General features: G+C 34.1%; 1 protein-coding gene across 3 annotated transcripts; it reads left to right on the top strand.

The window, feature by feature from the left end:
• The first annotated feature begins 3,187 nt into the window (after positions 1-3,187).
• LOC118062960 (uncharacterized) lies at positions 3,188-23,223 on the top strand. 3 transcript variants are annotated; one of them, XM_035076856.2, is made up of 23 exons: positions 3,188-3,487; positions 4,335-5,359; positions 6,669-6,784; positions 7,321-7,529; positions 9,555-9,674; positions 10,624-10,752; positions 10,856-10,981; positions 11,694-11,749; positions 11,862-11,961; positions 12,796-12,913; positions 13,058-13,267; positions 13,498-13,822; positions 15,885-15,978; positions 16,965-17,073; positions 17,169-17,434; positions 17,538-17,662; positions 18,073-18,307; positions 19,940-20,128; positions 20,214-20,500; positions 20,883-21,090; positions 21,190-21,429; positions 21,701-21,786; positions 22,578-23,223. In XM_035076856.2, exons 2-23 carry the CDS (start codon positions 4,503-4,505, stop codon positions 22,735-22,737), a joined length of 4,365 nt encoding a protein of 1,454 aa, XP_034932747.1. In that variant the 5' UTR covers positions 3,188-3,487; positions 4,335-4,502; the 3' UTR covers positions 22,738-23,223. The 3 variants fall into 3 exon arrangements, with proteins under 3 accessions (XP_034932747.1, XP_034932746.1, XP_073264133.1); XM_035076855.2 differs by having other exon boundaries at positions 20,862-21,090; XM_073408032.1 differs by lacking the exon at positions 3,188-3,487 and adding an exon at positions 3,492-3,623 and having other exon boundaries at positions 20,862-21,090.
• The last annotated feature ends 952 nt before the right edge of the window (positions 23,224-24,175 follow it).

Here is a 24,175-nt window from a genome sequence, read left to right as displayed (position 1 = left end):
TTTTTTATGAAGTTATTATGATTTTATGACTTGATTTGGCATGTTAATTTATGTCAATTTTATATGATATTGTCTTTATAATTTCTTAAAATATAATTTTGATTTTTTTTTTCAATTAAACTGTCTTTATCAATTATTCATGTTATTTTTAGACCTATTAAATTGATTAAATTATATCAAATAATCATCATATAATTTAAATTTTTTTATTAAAAAAATATGTTAGCAACTTCCAGATTTTTTTTTCCATCTAATTCATAGCAAAGAACATATTAATGATACAGTGTAATCTATAATAAATAAATCTATTAATTTTTCACATGATTAGCACGGGGATAATTTGGATGCACAATGGAGGCTTTGTCAACTATATTGTATGGCTAAAAATCACATCACGAGCCCTTTTAACACAAGAAAAAATGGTACAAATTGTTTTTTATATTTATGTTTATCCATTTAAGTGCATCATGTGGATGACTTTTTTATGCTATTTCGTAACATAGAATGGAATGATGGAAATGAAATTGAAAGTTTTGTTTTCAACCGTGTGTATTTGGTTTCCAAAGAATGAAATGAGAATGATAATGGGAATGAATGGTGTCAATAAGAGTAAAAATCAAACGTTAGAATGGTATATTATTTCAATCCGTTATATATTAACTATTTTTATTACCGTTACCATCTTAAATTACTTCCATAATTATCTTAAATTACTTCCATAATTATAGATGGTGGTATAATATTTTTTCCCCAAAAAAAATATATTATTTTTTATTGTTGTTGTTGAACCACCACGCTTCTACAATCCCGTCACTCCTTTTTCATCACCACCTCCCATAGTGGTGGGATTATTTTTTAAAAATTTGTTATTTTTACTACATTATCATAATCACAGCATCTAATTCTCCTCGTCTTCTTCACTACCGTAATCATAATCTTCTTTTTTTTTTTTTTTATCATTCATACTACCAACATTACAAATAAAAATGTTTTTTTTTAATCTTTATTCATTTTTATTTTTAAATTGAGGTATTAAAAATTTTAAATTTTATTCAGATTTCTTGTTACTATTCCAAACATTGTACCAAAATTAAAATATCATTTTGGTGATATTTTTGGTTATTGATAGCCAAATAATACCTTAATATCAAATATCTATAAAACTGAGATATTTTAAATTTTTTATTTTTTATCTAACTACATAATAAAAAAAAATTATGATCTCAAAATAAAATTATTTTATGTAAAGTTAAGTGATTGAGGCAATAATCACATTAGTTTATATTTCTATCATATTCAATTCAGTGTTATCATTGAGCTTATCGTTAGAGATGTCAATTCCACCGGACTCACCCGTACACCTGAAATGACCCAACTTGACTGGGTCAAGTTTTTCTCTGGATTTTCGGATGAAAATCTGACCTAATCCAGGAAGTGGAGAGAGGAAATGTTTGCGATGAAGGGAGGAATCATACCCCAGAGCTTGTTTCCACCCAGCTTGCGGATTTCAAGGCTTTTCAGGTTGCTGGAATTGCTCCTGAGATCTCATCTGCATCAAGTCCAGGATCTGGAGATTTAAGCAACACCTGTAAATTGATCCTCTTGTAGATGGAGTGAGCGAAGATAATTCAGAGTCAAAATTCATATTCTATTAAAGTCATGCTAAACGAACTTTAGATTTCACGTCTCTTTATTTTATATTATTGCTTGGCTTGTGTGCATTTTGCCTAACAAATAATATGTCTTAATACAAAACACATCATCAAGACCGTTAATGAGTGGTTTCAAAAACCTAAGTCTTAAGACGTATAAGACCTCGTACTTCAACTTTTTATATTATTATGTGTTGAGAAAATATATCTTATACCAATTGAAAAGATGGAATTGTTGGGAGAATTATATTGATTATATGATTTTATAATATGAGGATTCATTATCTTTAAACTATTATTTACCCACACTACAAAGTGGTGCTATTGAAAATAATTAAAAAAAAAAAAAGACTTTTAAGATTAAGATGAAGGCGTGAATAGTCTCTACAAGGACTATTCTACAAAGTAAAGTAAAAAGACTATTCTACAAACAGCCATAAGAACTTGTTTAATTTTGTCTACAAGAGTGAAAATTTCAAACAACGAGATGGCTTGTATTTACAGTGATGAGTGACTATCAATATTTTTATTTTATGTAAATAGATCTGCTTTAAACTTTAAACCTTAAACCTTAGATGAGGTTAATAAATAAAAATATAATTCAGAAAAATAATTAATCAACAATGCAATTTTTTTTTAGATTGAGTATATTAAGGTGATGCATCTCTTGCTTGTATAACTAGTCTCTTTACCTCAATTTTCATAAATCATTAGGTGTTTTAGTGATATTATACAAGATAGCGACTCGTAAATTTTACAATTATGATTTTATAATTAAATCTAATTTTTTTTTTTAATTTTAGGAGGTAGCTTCACCGCTTGACGTCATTTACCATTATTTATCTAAAAAATGCAATGAATTCTTAAAAAACCATGAAATCTGAATGAAAAAAACATGAATAAACCAATTATAGAATCGAACATCCAATCAAGGGTTCAACTACATATTATAGTTTTAACACGCGGTTCATGCTTCAACTTGTGCATCCAAGCTTTTGATTTTAACGTATCCGATCAATTGTTGACCATATAGTTAATTCTTATTCAAATATGATGTTCGGAACAAAGTTTAAAAGGATATCCCTTTAAGCTTTCATATTTTACACTTCCCTTTTTAAATTTTAAATATTTCTTATACCTTGGATTCAAAATTATCATCACAGTTGAAAAATATCTAAGTTTATATTTATTTTTGTATTTTAAAAGTATTTTTTTTTTAAAAAATTATTTTTTTATTTATTTCAAATTAATTTTTTTATGATTTTATAATATTTTAATATATTAATATCAAAAATAAATTTTTACAGATAAAAAAATTATTTTAAATAAATAATATTTTAAAAAATAACAATTATTACGGAATATTTCTAAATAAAAAAATATATGTTATCACAATCTTTAATAGCATTTGCATTGAGATCCACTTGCGGTTTCCAGGGGCAATATTGCTATTTTTGACACAAACAAGAGGGTACTTCCGAGCTAGACGCCTTTTAAATATTATAAAAAATAAGAACAGGCTTAAATCTCCAGCTATGCAAAAACGTAGCTTGGACTCGTATTACTTTCTCTATTATCTCAGCTTGTAGAGAAAAACAGTATCAAATCAATTTAAAAATAAAAAATATACTAATAAAGGGTAGTAATCTAAAGCAAAAGAAACAGACAACAGTTACAGACTTTAAGCAAGAAATAAAAGAGAGAACCATTTACGAAAATAGCGAAGCATTGCTCCTTTAGATTCACCACAAATTTCCGCTTCTTTCTCTCTCGCCAAACACGTTACTTCGTTTCTCACACTCACTGTACTCTCTCTGTGCCATTTAAGGATTCAAGTGAGTTTTTTGTTTAATTTTGGTCACTTGATGTTCGATTTTTAGTTTTGGAAGCGAGAATTGTAACGGCAGATCGCTTTCGTTTTAGTGTTTCGAAGTAGAATCTCACTTGCTCTGTTTAAAGCTCTGTGAGAATGCGAGTTTCTACTTTATAAGCTTGGATTCTTGCTATTAAAGCTTTTTTTTTTTTTTTTTTTTTTGTTATGTGTGATGAATTTTGAATTTGCGATCAGATTTGCGTGAATGAATGAATTCAAATGATCAGTTAGTTTTTTTTTTTTTAGTGGAAGTTCCATATTTGAATTTTTGAAATACTATCAGAATTGATTTTCTATAGTAATTATATAAAAAAATCAAAAGCACATTATGCGTACTGAATCGCGTTAAAATTAACTTGTTTCGCGAAATAGAGAAGATTAGGGATGAGAATATTTTAACATTATGCAGCAAAATGTGGCAATCTAGACTGAAAATCAATTCTGAAAAGAAAGAAAAGATGAAAAATGGTGTTGCCAGTGCCAAAGTGTCAGTGATGGGAAGATACGATAGTTATCATTTCGAACTCGACATAACATGCTAAAAGGATGCTTAAGTTTTTTTACACCGGAAAAAATCTTACATGAACGAGGAGAAATATTGTTTCTTAAAACGGTTGTTGTACCCCTTTTTTTTTGTGGTCGAATGTTGTTTTATATTTTTAAGGCTATTGGTTACTTTTCCTGAAAATTTTATATGTGAAATGTTCTATTGAAAATAATCAAATCCCACACTTTAGCGTGCTAGACTGACTGCCGATTTCACTTTGTTGTTTTCAAATCTTATTATAAACTCTTGGTTTACTTGACAGGTTAACTGCAACCAGATCGTAGCAGTGGCTTTTTTTTATGAAACAATTGTATCTCTGAAGAGTTGGGGCATTAATGACTGCACCACGCGTGTGTATGACCATACTGAACCAACTGATCCTCAGGAACTTAAGTTTTAAGTGCAGGAAAGAAGCCCTGGTACTTTGTTCATGTGGGCGGTAATGTGTCCTTTGCTAATGCTATGGTACACTTGCTGGTGCATTCTTTTAGGGAATTTTTGTATGTCCACCTTTTTGTTTGGGCCAGGGCAGCATGAGGGTGGGGGCATTTGGTCAGGAAATGGGTTGCATAACTCCGGTTCAATTTCAAGCAATCACTCTAGAAGTGGCATCTCTAGCTATGCCAAGACATTAAAATTTTCTCTGCCATTAAACAGTTCTGTATCCTGTGAGGACCTAGAAGGAGTGGGATCATTAGATACCACATGCTTGGTAAACTCAAATTTGTATTTGAATTCTGATCTTTATATTTATGGAACGGGAAACCTAGAGATACTTCCACATGTTTCAATTGCATGCCCAATAGAAGGATGTATGGTGACGATCAATATGACTGGCAATGTTAACATTGGTCAATATGCAAAAATTGTTGCTGGTTCAGTTGTTTTTGCTGTTGCCAACTTGACCATGGATAGTCACTCTTCTATAAATACAACAGCCTTGGGTGGATCACCACCACCTCAAACTAGTGGTACACCAGTTGGGGATGATGGAGGTGGTGGTGGGCATGGTGGTCGAGGTGCTTCCTGTTTGAAAAGGAACAAGACAAGTAATTGGGGTGGTGATGTTTATGCATGGTCAACCTTGGCTGAGCCATGGAGCTATGGTAGTAAGGGCGGTGGCACATCGTCTCGGAATAAATTTGGAGGGAATGGTGGAGGACGCATCAAGATTCAAGTGAAGGAGATTGTGTGCTTGAATGGATCTATCGCTGCAGAAGGTGGGGATGGGGGGCTGATTGGGGGAGGTGGGTCTGGTGGAAGCATATTTGTGCATGCTGTGAAACTGTGAGTCCTCGCTGTTTGAATAGACTAATTCTATGCTTGTTTGCCCTTTTTTTCACCATCTTTTCACTATCAACAGGCCTCTTGTATGAACTCCTTAAATAACTTTGTCAAAGTAAGATCGAGTTTTGAATAGGTTTCTTTGTATTCTCTATCAAATTGAAAGTAAGGTTTATCAGTAACTACACTATTATCAAGTAACTGAGCAATGCAATAAAAAAATTCATGTCTAGAGTATTCTACTAGTGTTGCGGTGCTTGAAGTGTTTTCTCAAGTGCGCAAGTATCCCTATTAGATAGTCATAATCAGAATTAGGGAACCCTGTTCCCTTAGAGTATAGAGAAATAGAAAAAAGTTTATGATCATCTATTTACTCTTAGAAGGTTGACTAGAAATGGATGAAATTGGCTTGGCTATTTGAGGCATGCTTGCCCACCTTCTTTATCATCTCTCTCTTACTGTCTGCTACTTTGCACAAATTTATAGGAGCCTCCATGGTTTTGCTCCCCAGTCATACACTTCTTTGGCTATAAGGTTTGAAACAAAGAGTGGTGGAGGGGGATTGGATAGATCCTAGATCTGACACTTCTTATTCATCTTTTTTTACTGGATCTTCTCTTGCTTTATGCTGTCGAAGAGGTTCATCCTCTTTTTAATCCTCGTTCAAGTTAGCTAGAAATAATTTTCTAGAGTATTCTGTCTTCAATTCTGTGTAGCTTGCAGCAGTTTGATTTGGATGTCTGGTTCAGTGACATTTTAGCAGAGCACATCTTCAATCATATTTTGACCACTCTCTTTTTGGGTTAAAGTTTACCATGTTTTTTCTATTAATGGGGATTTCTTGTCCCTTTAGGTCAAGGCAGTGAATACAATCAAAGGTTACAATAAGTAGAGCAAAGTGGGTCTTATCAAAAGGTGTCTGTATAGAAGGTTGTAGGCAGCTCAGATTCTGCGTTGTTTGTTCTATCTTTCAAGTAAATTCATGTTATTGTCGTTGTCATGTTTATAATATTTTTTATTTTTTTTCGAAAGAGATGGAAAGATAGAATCCCTTTTTTTATGCTTTCTTACTGTCTTCTAATATAGATTTTCAATTCCTTAAAAAGGTTTTGGAAGCTGAATGATGAGATTTTATTTACTGGAATTTCCTTTTTTTGGGCTATTTATGGGGCATTAAACTGTTGAGATTTATATTTGATGCATTTCTTATCATATCAGGACTAGGGAAGAATTTTTCTAATTTTTTTGCAGGTTTTTTTTTCCCTGGTTAATTCTTTTATGCAACTTCTTGCATCGTCTTTTACTTGCACAGGAAGGGATATGGAACTATCAGTGCAGCAGGTGGAAGGGGATGGGGTGGAGGTGGCGGTGGAAGAATTTCTTTGGATTGTTATAGCATACAGGAAGATGTGAAAGTTACTGTACATGGTTTGTTCTGATCACACATCTGTATCTAGTAGTATAAGCAACTTTAGTTAACTTATAATATTTCATTCATGTGCAAGAGGCTCCACTTGCATATTCAAATTTCGTTTTGATGAGATTGAGCCATTTACCTACTAGCCTTGGACTCAAAAGCTATGACTATACTTTTGTTTCAATGATTTGATAAAAAGGTGCCAAGCTGATCTATACATGGCCAATAGGGGTACATGTGAAACCAATAAAGTTTTCTTGTTATGAGACCCTGCTGGGTGTGGTACTAAGAGTTCCATTGGCTGTGAGCTGAATTCACCACATTTCATGTCTCATTTTCTAACTAGTATTTCTAGTTTCTTATGCATTCATCATCTTTTTATTTTTGCTGTTTTTCTCTTTTGGAAGTCATGAATCTGTTTTTCTCTATCTTCACCGTGAACAACAGCTAATGTGTTTTTCTGTAATTATTATCATGTATGGACTTCTTCCAAGAAGATGGAACTTTTGGTGGTTTGTTTTGAGATAGTTATGTTTCCTTGTGGCAGGTGGTTTGAGTATTGGCTGTCCTGGGAATGCTGGAGCAGCTGGTACATTCTTTAACGCAGATTTACTCAGTTTAAGAGTGAGCAATGACTACGTGATGACAGAAACAGAAACCCCTTTGCTTGATTTTCCTACCACGATTCTATGGTCAAATGTTTTTGTGGAGAATTATGCAAAAGTTTTGGTCCCCCTGGTTTGGAGCAGGATTCAGGTTGTGTAAACTGTCGTTTCATGCATACATATTTTATTATTTTGTTGAATTGGTCTCATGTTTGTGCTCTCTGCCTACTTATGACATCAACAAGTTTTAGCACCTAATATTCACATAAATCATCTCCCAAAGTTGATCTTTCCTTAAAAAATGGAATTGATTTCTCAAGTGAAGCTGTGTGCTCTAACTCTTAGATGCACTGGTGCTTTGTTGGTTGTTCTCCCTGGTAATTTATGACTAGGTTCTTCTTGAAAAGATAACATGCCAATGCATTGTTAGTTCTCTGCAACCCAATATCTGACTTGTCATGTGGGCCAGACGTGAATGCAATTATGATGGCGAATTTTCACCTTGACATTACATGCCAAAAAGCATTGCAATCCATTTTCTGATTGATTTTAAATTAAAATATGTTTCACTGTGGTTAATCATCATATTGATTGAAAATGAAGAAAGGCTACTTTTGAAGTTGATTGATTTTAATTAAAAATATGTTTGACTGGGGTTATCATCATATTGATGGAAAATGAAGAAAGGCTACTTTTGAAATTAATATTTTTTACTTAAATTTTAATGTTATAGATTATTCAAGTTCAAAATTTGGTTACATTACATCTACTCACCATATGTTTATTTCTGTTGTAGATTGTGAACAATGTTAACTGAATTAGCATAGTAGGTTTTCCTTTGAATCCATGCTTGTTTTAGCCTGTGTCATTTGTGATTTTTGAAGCTTGAGTTAATGAAGAAGTTGATTAATGAATCTGTTGTAGAATTTGGTTTAGAAAGTGATAGGTTCAGGAGACATCTTCTCCTAGGAGATTTCATTAACTTCTCTCCAGTAGACACTCTTTCTTGGACTTAACATGGAAAACTTAAATGTATATTTTTGACCCTTGTTCTGCCATAGTTACCCGTGGATGCTGTCATTTCTACTACTTTTTGAGTAGTTATCCTTTGCCTTCCAGTGGTCTCTGTGGAGAAATTTGGTCTTCTGTCGCCTATGTTTTTCATAAAGTGTTACTGTCATTGTTTTGCTAAGATTTGTTCAAGAAATAGAGAAAGATATGAGAAGGTGAAGAAAGATGTGAGAAAGATAAAAGGGGAGAGGGAAATGAGAGTTGAAAAAGAAAGGAGGCTGCAGATTAGGTTAGTTCACAACGTACATCATGTACACACGAGCATGAGACTACACAACAACCCTTGATATTATAATATAAATACTCCCCACAACATTCCCATTCAAGATGGAGCATAAATATCTCTCATGCCCATCTTGCAAGTGAAATAGTGAAACACCTTACTCCTAAGTCCCTTGGTAAACATATCGGCTAACTGATTCTTAGACATTACAAAGGGAATACAAATAGTCTTATTACTCAACTTCTCTTTAATAAAGTACCTATCAATCTCAATGTGCTTGTGAGAAATGTTGATAGTTGCTTTATTATCACAAAATAGTGACATGGGATCATCATTTGTTATTCCCAATTCATGCATCAGATTTTTAAGCCATAGGAATTCACACAATCCGTGTGCTATTGCTCGATACCCTGCTTCTGCGCTAGATTGTGCCACCACATATAGCTTCTTGCTCCATGAGACTAGATTACCACCAATGAAAGTACAATATCTTGATGTAGACCTCATGTCATCTAGTGATCAAGTCCAACCACTTTGCCTTCAGTGAAGGCCTCTACCTTCAAATGTCCATTATTGTTAAGATTTATTTAAGAATTAGAGAAAGATATGAGAAGGACAAGAGAGATGTGAGGAATAGAAAAGGGGAGCGGGGAACGAGAGATGAAAGGAAAGGAGGCTGGAGATTAGGTTAGTTCCCAACCTGCACCATATATATATATATATATATATATATATATATTTGAGAAAGAGCATGAGATTACATAAGCACCCTTGACATTACAATATAACTGCTCTTCACAACAACTGTTCTTTGCTGCATGATGAATTTCTCACATTCTGGAGAATAATACTTTAGCATTGTTTCCAACTCCTTGACTGTAGGTCAGAGGCCAGATTAGTTTATATCATGGAGGCAGCATTGTCTTTGGATTGTCTGAATTCCCAGTATCAGAATTTGAGCTTGTAGCAGAAGAGCTTTTGATGAGCGATTCTATCATAAAGGTATCTTTGTTGAAAGAATATTCATGTCTCTTTTTTATTTAGGCTGAATCAATATGCATGTGTTTGTCTTGAAATGATCCATAAACAAAACCTTTAACGGGAAACATGCAACTTAAGTTACACAAAGGGACTGAAAAACTGAAGGTCTGAAGAAATGCACCCTGCTTCCAAGTTCCTGAAAACATTGATGCCGAAAGACTAGGATGGAAAACAAAACGGAGCATGATTTGGGGATTGGCGTGAGGGAAGGCTATAGAGGAAAGGGCATCACCTCCTCCTAGTTGGCAAGAAAAATGAATATTGAAGTCATTTTGCAATTTGCAATGGATAGATTATCGACGAAGAGAAGGAAAAAAATGAGATCTAATTTTGCAAGGGCTTAAATAAGGACAGTAACTTCAACTTATATCCCATTCATGCTATCGAGAGAGGTGTATGTTTGAATATGCAATGAGACCAGGGAAATCGTTTGTGTTGCTTTGGATTATGACTAATGCCCAACTTTGTGTTCTCTTGCCGTTTGTCAATGAACTTATTCCATCAAAATAAAATATTATCAGTGCACATACTAATTTGTCTAATTAATTGAAAAAATTGAGTCTAGCCTTTTAATTACTACTCATTTATTGCAGCCATATTCCCTACATATTCTCATCAAGAATAAATAAGAGTGAATACAAGTAATTGAACACTGTATCTCATTAATGAAAAAAGGAAAAAAAGTGAAAGAAATCAAATCAAGTGGGTTTTCAAGTCCCTTTATATGCCAGTTTTTGCAGCTATATTTTGCGTGTTTTAAAGACTTTTCTCTTTTAGGATTGTTTTGAGTTTCTATGCTTCAAATAACTTCTCTTTTGGGTTTGTTTTGAGTTTCCATGCTTCAAATATCACATAGATCTATCTGTATTTTTTATTGAGGACCTAAAATCTTCCACAACAAAAAATGAAGGTTTTTGGCGCATTTAGAGTTGCTATCAAAATGCTACTCATGTGGAACTCCAAAATTGAAATAGATGGAGGTGGAAATACTATTGTTACTGCTTCTGTCCTTGAAGTCAGGAATCTGATTGTTCTAACGGTACAATACTTTCAACCTCATTGTTACAGTTTATCATTTCAAACATGTATCATTTTTGTTTTCTATTTGAAAATTCGAGACTTCTATCTACTTGTATTTGCAGGCAGGTTCTGTCCTCAGTTCAAATTCAAATTTGGGGTTATATGGTCAAGGACTACTGAAGTTGACGGGTCATGGTGATACAATTAGAGGCCAGCGACTTTCCTTGTCTCTTTTTTATAACATAACTGTAAGCCATTAGCATATGCATACGTTTGATCCATTTTTTATTTATGTTGCTGTGTTTTTCTTTAAGGTTTATTGTAACCTTTGTGTCATGTTGAAACTCAAATTGCTTTAAATATTAATGAATTTTTCTGAGCATGTAATGTGCCTAATATAACAGTCACGCAACACACATAGATTTGTAAGCTCTACAACTGGGAGATGGTTGCAAGGAATTGTTTGAGACGGTTGATATTTCCCCCCAAGAAGGTAGCGAGGACAAACATTTGAGATTGATAAAAAGATGTGTGTGGTTTGGATAGGGACCCTATGCAAAAAAAGTCATAATGAAAACTGTGTTGATACATTGGAGGACAAAAAAAAAAAACTATCCTCTCCAACCTTGTCTTTCTTCTTCATCTTTATCTGTAATATTGTTAGAAGCTGAAATTCCGCGGCAGTATTTTTTTATAATGGCATATGGTGTCATCTATTCTATTTGCTTTTGCACTCTTACCTTGTTCAAATTAGAATATAATTATATATGAATTCCTTTTATTCTTGGATGTTATGAACGAGAAATTATGGGTACCGGGTGACATTTCATGATGATATCTGAGAACAGTTCTAATCCCATAAGCACATTGTTTGTTTTTCGAGATATGAATGGGAATTTTTTTAAGCCTTGTGTGACTTTTCTGTCATTGCTATAACTGCTTATGACTCGTCAAATACAGGTTGGACCTGGTTCTTTAGTTCAAGCTCCATTGGATGATAATGCTAGCAGAAGTTTGTGAGTATGAACTTCTATTATAAGTACTGGGATATGCTGTACTAATAACATTAAAGCATCATAATATTCCCTTTATCATTGAACCATTTATTTTATTTTATTGTTGTTGCAGGGTTACAAAATCACTTTGTGAGAGTCAGACATGTCCAATAGATTTGATAACTCCCCCAGATGATTGCCATGTTAATTACACACTGTCGTTTTCACTTCAGGTAACAGTTAAATTTAAAGCATGATTATTTCAGATACTAGTATATGTCTGTGCTTGAGGCAGATAGAAAATGACTTTTTGTGCGAGGCTAATCTTGCTCATGTTTAAGTATATTTAAGCAATAAGGAATTAAAGGAATATAATACAGGAGAAGTTGAGAATGTTGAAATATGACACCAAGGCACCCTTAATAGAATGTCAAAAATTGTTGTCATCATTTACATGCAACATCAGCTTAAGTTTGTGACTTTGCAATTTTATGGAGTCATCTAAGAACAAGTTAATGTTTCAACACAAGGACTGGCTGGAAATGTCACGAAACATCACATTGCATGCCACTATCATAGATAAATTGAGCAGCTTTGGCATCGGATAGCATATATTTATTCTTAAAACCCGTCCATTTATAATGCTTTCAGGGTAGAATTGTTTGGTACCGCCACAATATTAGCTGTAGTGCTGCATTTCTTTGGAAACCATCTTTATATAATTCACATCGGCATATATTGAAGCATGTGTTCCACATATCTTCAGCATGTCATTCTTGGATTTTTGTTAGTTTCAGGGACTCAAAATTTTCTTTGATGTCTCATCAACTATCTCATTATGATGGAAACAGTTATATTTTTTAACAGTTTAGACTTCAATCAGTTTATGAACCAAGTCGTCATTTCTCTTTTATGTCTCAGTGCTGGCTGGTCCTTTATTCTGTGCAATCTTTTAGTTTGCAACTGTTTTATGGCTTTAACTCTTATTTTGATTTATCAGCTCTCTGTTTCTATCAGTGTTTAGTTGTGAAATCTCTAAAAAAAAAAATTCACTTTATATTTGGCAGATTTGTCGTGTCGAGGACCTCCTTGTAAATGGCATTGTAAAGGGGAGTATCATCCATATCCACAGGGCAAGAACTATCATTATTGATGTTGATGGCTTGATTACTGCATCAGAGTTAGGTAGTAAAGAGTATTCCCAGCATTATTCCATTACGTCCTTTGGCTGGCGCATGATCATTGTTCTAATTGAACTGCTCTTTTTAAAGAGCATCCCTGGTGTACAGTTGTATATTTTTAATTCTAATATGCAGAGCTTCTCTTCAGGTTGCAGTGGTGGTATTGGGAAAGGGAACTATTCCAAAGGAGCTGGTAGTGGGGCTGGACATGGGGGGAGAGGGGGCTCAGGTTGTTTTAATGGGATTGTGAGTAATGGCGGCAATAAATATGGTAAAGCTGATCTTCCTTGTGAATTGGGAAGCGGAACCGAAGGTCCCAATCAGTCCTATGGCAATGTGATTGGAGGGGGAATGATTGGTAGTATTTTCATAAATCACAAGTTTAGCAATAAAATTTTCATTTTTACCTCATGTTGTTAATTTTTTTGCTTACAGTTGATTGTGATGTTGAATATTTCTGAACAGTAGTTCGCTTATCCATAGATATTAGCAATCTTATTCTGTGAGCTTTGAGTTTCTTCACTTACAGCATACTGCTCGACATCATTCCCAGATCATGCTTGCTAACTTGTGCTTCATGTTTTTTAGTGATGGGATCCATCCAGTGGCCGCTGTTGAAGCTCAATCTTTATGGATCTTTGAGAGTAGATGGTCAAAGCTTTGATAAAGCATCAATAAATAGTAATGCTTCTTTGATTGGTGGACTTGGTGGAGGTTCTGGAGGGACGGTTCTTCTTTTCCTGCAAGAGCTTATGATTGCAGAAAACTCGTCTTTATCTGTTCGTGGGGGCAATGGCAGTCCTCTTGGTGGTGGAGGAGGTGGGGGTGGAAGGGTTCATTTTCATTGGTATAAAATAGACATTGGGGATGAATATGTTCCAGTTGCAAGTATAAGTGGTTCAATTAACAGAAGGTATGCTTCTTTTTTTCTTTTTATGTGTGTGTGCTTGTCTATGTATATATTTTTAAGCTAACAAAATCCATTAAAAGGCACCAATAAGGTGCATTCTATGCACAGAAAGCAAAACATAGATATAAAATTACAATTCAACAAACTCTGGCACCATCTACACCTGTGAAGATTCCCTTGTATGCTAGAAATAAAGAGGGTAAGGCTGGCTCTTCTCTGTCAATGCTGTTTTGTGCTGTTGCTTGCATAACAAACTACAAAATTACAATTCAACAAACTCCAGAACCATCTACCCTTGTGAAGATTCCCTTGTGTGCTAGAAATAAAGAGGGTAAGGCTGGCTCTTCTTTGGCAATGCTGTTTTGTGCTGATACTTGCATAACAAACCACAAAATAGCTATTTGCAAGCTCGTAACTCTTTCTTCTAGAACATCCTCCACCTCTTGAGCAATTACCTCTTTCATAGAGCTTGATAGGCAGTACCACCCACTGCTTCAACACCAGCTCCCCATGGCATTACAGCACCAAAACAAAGTAGTGAGAGCTTATAATGATGGAGGACCTAGGGTTTCTTTGTTGTCTCAATATAAAGCAAATAATAGTTCTATTGTGGGACAATATGAATGATAAATTAACAAATTCCTCTTCTCTACGTCCTCTTTTGTCCTTCTCCATCTCTTCCTCTTCCTCCTTTCTTCCATTCCTTCTCTTCTTTTCTCTGTTCTACATCAGATAAGGATCCTTTGCTGCTTCCTTGCAAAGCGATCATTGATCCACCAACACCTCTCCCCTCTCTTTTAGATCAGTAATGGTCAAATCTTTCTTTAGTTGAGATAAAATGGGTTTACAAATCATACCTTTCTTATTTCTAAATCCTCATTCTTTTTTGCAGGTGATGCTTACTCCTTCGTATAGCTTTCACTTTGTTATAGTATCAGCCGTTTTGTTTTATTAAAAAAAAAGAATTGTAATTCAAGCCTTCTCCTATACAGAAAAGAAAAGAATAAGTGCATGATAAATTAATAGAAATAATTAGAATTGTAAGTCAAGCCTTCTCCTATACAGAAAAGAAAAGAATAAGTGCATGATAAATTAATAGAAATAATTAGAATTGTAAGTCAAGCCTTCTCCTATACAGAAAATAAAAGAATAAGTGCATAATAAATTAATAGAAATAATTTGGAGGTGACTTTGATTTTCTGAACTTCACAGGAAATCACTCTTTTTGGACATTATTTCTTCTGGTGAAGCTTCACAAAAAGATTTCATACAAAATAAAAATAAAAGTGAAAGTTAAATGTTTCTTTTCTGTCTGTTATCTTCATACATCTTCTACCACTCCATGATTTAAGTTGAAAGAAATTGTAAAATGATGCTCCACTGAATACCAATTCATTGGCATGGAAATGATTACTCGCTCCACAAATGAGTATCCCATGCTTCGAGACAATTGTTAACCTCAAAAGAACTATTTTTCCTCATGAAAGCCAATTACTAGGGTGCTTTATTGAACGATGTGAAAGATTTGATGCTAAACTGTGTTTTTTATCACTTCATTTATCCAAACAATCTTTTAAAATATTTCCCAAGGTATTTTTAGCATTAACTGCAGGCATTGTTTATAATGTTATGATAGCCTGGATTTCTGATATAGAATAATAATTTTAGTACATGGAATTTTATAAACAAATCGGTTAAAATCTTAAAAATTTCTCATGTGATTTGTGACATCATAGTATAAACCTTTTGCATAAACTATATTCTTGATGTACTTGCTTCAAATTTATATATGATCAGGCCATGACTATCATTATCTTCTCTCAATTTTACAAATTCAAACCATGATAGACATGCTATGTGATATGAAAGACAAAATTCCAATATAGAAACAACCATGTGGACTTCTTCATCAAGGCTGGAAATGCTGATAGTGCTTTTCACTTTTGCCTTCTCTCTCTTCTCATGCAACATATATTGACAGTTTGTCATAACTAATTTTCTGATAAGGGAGTGTCTTATTTGGAGTTGCATATAACAAACAAGTTTACTTCATGATGTCCAACAGTGGAGGTGCTGGAGAAAATGGTGGTCTTTTTGGGGAGGAAGGCACGGTCACTGGGAAAAAATGCCCAAAGGGCCTATATGGTACATTTTGCAAGGTACTTTTTGTTCTTACACAGCTTTCATGTGATTTTCTGTTGCTTCATTCTTGAAGTCAATGTAATCAGGGCAGTTTATAAGCAGGGCCAGGTCAACAATATGTGCAATTCCTGCATTTTTTTCAGAGGATTTTGATAATGTAGAGTCTTCTAGGAGCATTAAGAGGTTTACTGTTGTTTTCTTTAGCTTTGAGTCTTTAATTTCTTGGTGCTATTTGGGATTCCTAATTGTAGGACTAGGAAAAGCCAAATAATCTCTACAAACTTGGTTGTAACCCATGCTTTGGTCGTTTGATTATTATGCTGAAGTAATTTCTTTAACCTAAAATGGTTGGCATATGAATAATTAAATATGCAAAAATATTATCATGCTTGAAAAAATGGACTCAGTGGAATCTGGGTATATGATATACTTTCAACGAATCATGTAAAGGTTATAAATCAGGACAAATGAACTCTGAAGTCTATTTTTCAAATGCACAAACACTAACGAGTCTAACTAGCATTTTATTCTTCACTACTATTGAAGTGTAATTTGTCATTGTTACAAACTAGTAAATTTTTTTTCTTAATGATAAATGAGAAGTTGCAGAATAAGTGTGGAAGGGTAGAATGGATGTTTCTAATTTTTCACACCAACATTTAAGGGATAGCAGGCATATGTTTTATTTTTTCTGGTGAGAGTTGTACGATAAAGTGAAAATCTACTCCATCATACCTAGTGCAATTATATATACTACTTATTCTGATCCTATCAAATTATAAAAGGAATCATGTGAAGAAATTCTCTGAAACCATTTTTTTAAGCTCTTACCATCAGTTAAAAGAAACAAATACATAAATATGTACACAAAATGAAGAATTTGGTACCAAGAATAGAAAGCTTGAATGAAAATTTTTGAATGGACCACTTTCTTCCCCCTCTTGATTATTAGATTTTTTGCTTGACTTGTCTCCTATAATTTAATGATGCAACTTATCTGTAGGAATGCCCTCTTGGTACTTTCAAAGATGTCGATGGATCTGATGAAAGTCTTTGCATTCCTTGCTCTCTTGATCTTCTTCCTAATCGTGCAAATTTTATATATGTTCGAGGTATTTTTTTGTGTTACACTGATTGACACGAATCTCTCTATCTCTACCATTTTTTAACTGACATGGTCTGATATTGAAGACACTGGTCACTGCAGGGGGAGTTAGTGAACCATCTTGTCCATATAAATGCATATCTGACAAGTACAGGATGCCAAATTGTTATACTCCTCTTGAAGAGCTGGTGTATACATTTGGAGGCCCTTGGCCTTTTGCCCTCATTCTGTCTTTCCTTTTGGTGCTTCTAGCTCTATTGTTGAGTACAGTGAGAGTCAAATTGGTAGGATCAGGTTCTTGTTATGGTGCAAGTTCAGTTGAGCATCAGAGTCATCACCACTTTCCACATCTACTTTCCCTATCAGAGGTACTTCCATAGTGAACTGCCTTTGACTACATAATCTGCAGCTATAAATGGGTCAGGATACAGCACTTTGACAATTCACATTTGATTCTTATTTTAAACCTAGGTGCGAGGAACTAGAGCTGAAGAAAGTCAGAGCCATGTCTACAGAATGTACTTTATGGGTCCCAATACTTTTAGGGAACCCTGGCATCTTCCTTATTCTCCTCCCAATGCAATTATTGAGATTGTGTAAGTGATTCAAGGATACCAAAGGATGGCATAATTGACTGTTTTTGAATATAATGTTTGGGATTAATTTTTTATGCCTCAGATGATTTTCATTGATTACATATTTTCATGCAAGATTCTTGACCTGAGTAGACTAAATCCACTTCTTGATGCTGACATGATAAAATAAATTGTAAAGCTTTTCTTATTTTGTGCTAGTTTTCCATTTCTGTCCTGTATAACTTTATCCTATTAAAGTTATTCTTGCACTAAGATATGGTCCTTTGTGAATTGTTCCAATACATACCTGGACATTCTTTGCAAGCCCTAGAAGTGAAAGCATAGATTGTGCGATCCTCTATCATTTCCATCTTATTCTATATCTACTAATTATTATTTACAATGGAAAAAACTTTTTGATCTGCTTGCAGATATGAAGATGTTTTTAACAGATTTATTGATGATATAAATTCTGTTGCTGCCTATGATTGGTGGGAAGGGTCGGTTCACAGTATACTTTCAGTGGTTGCCTATCCTTGTGCATGGTCCTGGAAACAGTGGCGGCAGAGAAATAAAATTCATCGACTTCAGGAATACGTCAAGTCTGAATATGACCACTCGTGTCTTCGCTCTTGTCGATCTCGAGCCCTATACAAGGGGATGAAGGTTTGACTTGCTGTCTTAACTTTTCAGTTGCCCCATTTACAGAACATCACTTTTTTCCAGGCCTTTTAGTTCTCAATACTTCAGGCTAACAGCCACTTCTCATTTTCTCTGACATGATACTGGCACCCCTTTACTTTAGTACTGCCTTGCTGGTGGTTTCAAATCGATATGAAATGCTCATGCATGCAATTATGTTTTTCTTGTCTTTTGAAGCTCATAATTTGTTCAGAAAACAATGTATTCATGAGCAAATTCTGTGTTGTGAAGCTCATAAAGAAACACTCATGCATGTTAAATGCTGCTATCCTAGACCCATGAGCAATTGCTGTGTTGTGCCACTCCACTTTAATTATTTTTTATGGTTTTTTTAAATATAAGTTATTTTTTAATTGAATGGAAGGAAAAAATATACAAATCTAAGTAACCTAAGTACCTCTTATATGTTGACAAATTATATGTGCATATAGGTTACTAGTGGTTTTCTATTTGGTTTTAATTACTCATGAATTGTGAGCTAATAAAAAAATTTAAACAAACAAGTCTTACATATGTCTTAAAGTATATAGAAATAAGTAAATTTTGTTTTGATTAGTATGTTATGCTGAAGCATGACATATTTGGGTCGTGTTGTGGTAGTCCCCATTCCGTGTTGGCAGAAGCTCATCATGGGTTGAGGTTCAAATCACTATACCGTATGGTTAAATCAGCCCCTCTACATGAAAGGCTATAATTGACCCCACAAAGCATTTTAGACCAAACAATTGCAGTTGACCAATTGCTAGCTAATTAGATGTTGACTCTTGTCCTAGTTCCACTAAAAATAGGTTGAAATGGTCCTGTTTATATGGTAGAGAGGTCAATTTTACCCATATTCATGTTGAGGAGCTGATTTGACCAGATTAGCGATATGGTACAGGGATGCAAGGTAATCCATCATGGGTTTTGTCATGCTGGTTGTGTACTATAAAACCATAGCCCAGCCCAAGCAATTTATTGATGCTGTCCATTGGCTGGTCCGCCCATTCTACTCCTTTACAAATTAGGATGTTTTGTATTGGTTCTTTTTTTTTAGGCTAATATGTACGAACACCTCCTGAACTATAGGCCATTTTAATTGACCTAAATTGTTTTTTCTTATTTCAACCCTTAAACTATAGTGTTTTTATTGGCATCACTTCTGTTACATCCCTTGTATTTTTCACTAACTAGCATATGAGTTGTACATGTTTACTTACAAAATATCATAAATAATTGGTGAAATAACATTAAAAAAAATTAACCTCTGCTAATGCTATGATAAAATGTCGTATGTAATATAACAAGATTACAAATCAAGAAATTAATCCTCAAAAGTTTTTTGACTTATAGTATTTTAAGGAAAACATGTGATTTGCATGTGATATTTAATGGCTATATTGGACAAAATATACCAAAAGGGGTGTTGTCAAAATACTCTCATTGGAGGGTTGAAATTAGAAAAAAAATCAATTGAAGGGTGTCAATTGAAATGGCCTATGATTTAGCTTTTTGCTGAGTTTATCTTTTCAAATAGTTTTTATTTGTGTTTTCTTTTCAAGTGGGAGAATACCCCCCCCCTTCATACTGTCTTTATACAAGCGGCAACTGATGCAGGTTGGGGCGACACCAGATTTAATGGTTGCTTACATTGACTTTTTCCTTGGTGGTGATGAGAAGCGTTTAGATATAGTGTCTATAATACAAAAGAGATTTCCCATGTGCATAATATTTGGAGGTGATGGGAGCTATATGTCACCTTATAATCTACATAGTGACACATTATTGACCAGTCTTCTTGGTCAGGTATGACTTTTGATGTAAAATAAGATTAAGCACCATGTTATTTTTCTCCAAAGTTCTTCTGACATGCAGAAATACATCATTGCAGCATGTCCCTGCAACTGTCTGGAATCGTTTGGTGGCTGGTTTAAATGCTCAGTTGAGGACTGTGAGGCATGGATCTATCCGCACTGCTCTACTTCCTGTAATTGATTGGATATGCAGCCATGGAAATACCCAGCTCGAGTTCCATGGAGTTAAGATAGAGCTAGGATGGTTCCAAGCTACTGCTTCTGGTTACTATCAGTTAGGTGTCTTAGTAATGGTTGGTGATTATTCTCTCCATTCTATGCACCAGTCTGACTGCATAGATAAAAGCAATGGTGAATCAGCAAGGTAATTTTGAGAATTATAATCTATAGTGTGTTAGTGTCCGTCCATGTTCTCATTGAATTTAGACCGATTTGGAAGTTGCAGAGACAGCCACAAGAGACAGAATAATGTTTGATTAGTCAAGTTGTAAAGAGCATTTTCCATTAGTTCTCAAACTGTTTTATTTAATGTCTTTAATTGGATAGAGGAATATGCTTTAAAAAGTGGAGAAAAACTTGCATTTGTGAAGACAAAAAATCTTGTATCCAAAGCAACTTGCACGTATATTATTTTTATGGAGTGATCCAAACATCTTGCTGCAATGACTTCATTGTTCTTGAGTCTTCGTATGTCAGCTTATACAGTTAGCCATCATTTATTACAGGAACAATCATTCATATTACAGGAACAATGCCTCATGTACGAGCAGAAGTCTTAAGCAGCTTCAGCAAGAGCAGCCATACTTGAGTCAAGCTTTATCTCGCAAAAAGATGACGGGGGGAATTAATGGAGGTCTTCTGAATGAAGCTACCTTGAAATCTCTGGATTTTAAAAGGGACTTTCTCTTTCCACTCTCTCTCTTATTGCATAATACTAGACCTGTCGGTCGCGAGGTACTGGATGGCTATTCATTTAGCACCTCTCTCTTGTTTTCCTTTCTTTATTCACCAGATTCTTTTATTCTTTTATTTATTATTTTTTTTTAATTTCAGGATACTCTACAGCTTTTCATTACTATCATGCTTTTGGCAGATCTTTCTGTCACACTTCTCACATTACTTCAGTTCTATTGGATTTCTCTTGGCGCTTTCCTTGCTGTACTGCTTGTTCTTCCTCTATCCTTGCTTTCTCCATTCCCTGCAGGCATGAATGCCTTATTCAGCAGGGAACCTAGAAGAGCCTCACTTGCTCGTGTATATACATTATGGAATGCGACATCCCTGTCTAACATTGTAAGTTGTACCAAAAGTGCTGTGCTTTTCTCTCAAATTACTTGCTAGTCACAATTTGCTACTGTGAAGCTTCTTGAGAGCTTTGGCTTTCCAAACAAGTTCTCTTTTATCCTAGTTGACATTCAATAGTTTTTTAAATCCATTAGCTAAGGCAGAAACTTCACATCCCATAATGCCTTCAACTTAAATTACTTACTCTGCTTTCACTTCACGAGTTACTCTCTTTTAGTTGACTTGATAAGCTATATAACAGTTTTGTTGCTTCCTGCAGGCTGTAGCTTTCACTTGTGGTATTTTTCATTATGGATTTTCTTCTTTCCGACCACCTGATGAGGAAAACACATGGAACATTAGAAGGTGAGGTTTTATATCTAATCTGTCCTAAAACAAATGGTTGGAGTGTAAGATGAAAAATCATAGCTGCCAGTCAAGGCAAAGTAATATGCTGCATGCTGATGAAATATACATGTGTACGAGTCCCTAAGCATTCATTTGCTCAATATGAGGAAGTTCAATGACAATTTACCTGTCGTATTAAGTTATACTATGGATTACTAAATGCTTTGCTGTCTTATCTAATGCTTGTATTGGATCAAAGGTGTGAAATAACTGGTTTCATTTGTTGAGCCTTTTTATTCATTGCTGGTGTAGATTTTGATTTCATATTGAATGATGGAATTTATTTACTTATTGCATTTGGAATTCTTAATAATCTGCCCCTTGGTTTCTCCATTTGTTGGATTTGAAGAAAGGCCACACAAAGATTTGGCTCTTGCAGAAAGAAAATTGCATCAGTTGTTCCCAAAACCCAACAACAGTTACATGTATATTTTATGCAAATTCTTCCAATTTTTCTGAACTCTTTGGAAAAGACTCTGTAGATGGTCTCTTTTATACGTTGAACAGAGACAAGAGATGTGAGATACAGTAAAATCAATCAGAATCATGTGACTTGATCTGTTAACCTGGTCTTGATATGTCTGAAAGGTGACGTAATCTATTAACTCATGCCAAAGAGACCATCTCATCCTATGTTGCATGCCTTGATATGGTTGGAATTGATTAGCTTACCTTTTTTCATTCTTTGCTTTTGCATCTTTTATATTTTATCAAGAATCTGAAAAGCTTTTGATCATGTTTGCCAACAGGGAGGACGATAAATGGTGGCTGTTGCCAACTATCCTTTTGCTGTTCAAGTCAGTACAAGCTCGTTTTGTAGATTGGCACATTGCTAATCTAGAAATCCAGGACTTTTCTTTGTTCTGCCCAGATCCAGATGCTTTTTGGGCCCACGAATCTAGTTCATGATTTCAAAGAAACTGATGCATGGAAAGAAGTACATGTCCTGGTTTCTCTGTCTTGTCAACAGGATCCAGGAAAGAGGCTTTTACCTTTAGTGTCAGGCTGTTTCCCCAGGTGAGACAACATTGCAGTGTAAATTCGTTCAAAATTGTGTAAAGCATTGGTTATAGGTGTGCAGTTTGCCGTATTTGTAAGTATAAATGCCACAGGAATTACTGGAGGAAAAAAGTTGAGCAAGATAGGATCAGTCGTATAGTAGATTTTTTAGTTCATTGTAGATTCTACGCTAGATTAAGATTATTTTTTTGTAAGAAACCGTTTTGGTTTTCCATACCACCCCTTCGATCTCTTTCCAAGCCTTATACAATAGGTTAAGGGGGCTTAATTATAATTTTTAAGAGTTTATTTGGTATGGATTTAATTGTATAAATATTAAAGTTTGATAGGTAATTAAGGATTTGATTGAATAAATTAAAAACTGATTTTTTTTTTTGTGCTCATACTTCTAAATAGGTTTTTATCACCATAAATGTTAAAAATGGATTCAAGACTTCATATAATCTTAGAAGAACGTTATAAATATCCTCTTAAGAAGAGAGCTAGAAAAAGAGGAAAGGGGGAGAAAAAAAGAAAAAAAAAATTATAAGAAACTTAAGTGTAAAGGTCTAGAAGTCTAACATAAAAGATAGATTTTTTAAACTTTGAAAATATAGTAGGTTGGAGAGAAATAATTTTTTAAAGAAAAGCAATGTTTAAATTATTATGAGGATAATTAAAAATAATTTTTTTTTAGTTTATTTATATTTTAATTCTTTTGAAAATTACACTTTATATTTTCAGAGTTAATTTATATGTTAATAACAATTTACATTTTCAAGCTCCCGCTTAAAAAAAACAAAAAAAAAATTAAAAAATGTTATTATATTTTATTTATTGACTAAAGAGTTACTAAAATATTAATATACAACTTTTTTATTAAACTAAAAATCCCTAGACATTGAGACTAGCCTTTTTCTTTTCCTTTTCTTCTTATTTTTCTTTCTTTTCTTTTTCAATCTCTAGCAAACCCACAGTGAAAAAATTGAAGCCATTATTTTGGGACGTGACTGAGTTTTTGGTGGCGCCCTTTCCTACCTTGGCTAGATTTGATTTGCAAGACTGGCAGAGGAGATGAGTTGTTTGGCCACAAAATTTGATCAACTTTTTTACAAAATGACTGCAAAATAATTAATTTTGGTGTGGTCGCCGTGCGTCATTTGGATTTTTTGAAACTATTAAAAGTTAATAGCAAAAATTGGTTTATAAATTCATCTTTGAAATAAATTATTAAGCACAAGTTTACAAAAAAGCATAACTAGCCTCTCTAGAGAAAGTAAAGTTCCCACAAATTATAGGTTTAGGATGAAATAAATTTTAAGCCCTAGCCTGTATATGAGATAATAAT

This window comes from Populus alba, chromosome 3 (genome assembly GCF_005239225.2).
Source record: "Populus alba chromosome 3, ASM523922v2, whole genome shotgun sequence".
Classification (NCBI taxonomy): Eukaryota; Viridiplantae; Streptophyta; class Magnoliopsida; order Malpighiales; family Salicaceae; genus Populus; species Populus alba.
Note: the sequence above shows the minus strand (reverse complement) of the source record. Positions and strands in the feature narration are given on the sequence as shown.

Excerpts from the sequence above, each read along its gene's own strand:
- LOC118062960 (XM_035076855.2), top strand. The coding sequence starts at position 4,503 with ATGTGGGCGGTAATGTGTCCTTTGCTAATGCTATGGTACACTTGCTGG. Across the intron at positions 7,530-9,554 it reads TGGTTTGGAGCAGGATTCAG|GTCAGAGGCCAGATTAGTTT; the intron begins GTTGTGTAAACT and ends CCTTGACTGTAG. Across the intron at positions 21,787-22,577 it reads AACACATGGAACATTAGAAG|GGAGGACGATAAATGGTGGC; the intron begins GTGAGGTTTTAT and ends GTTTGCCAACAG.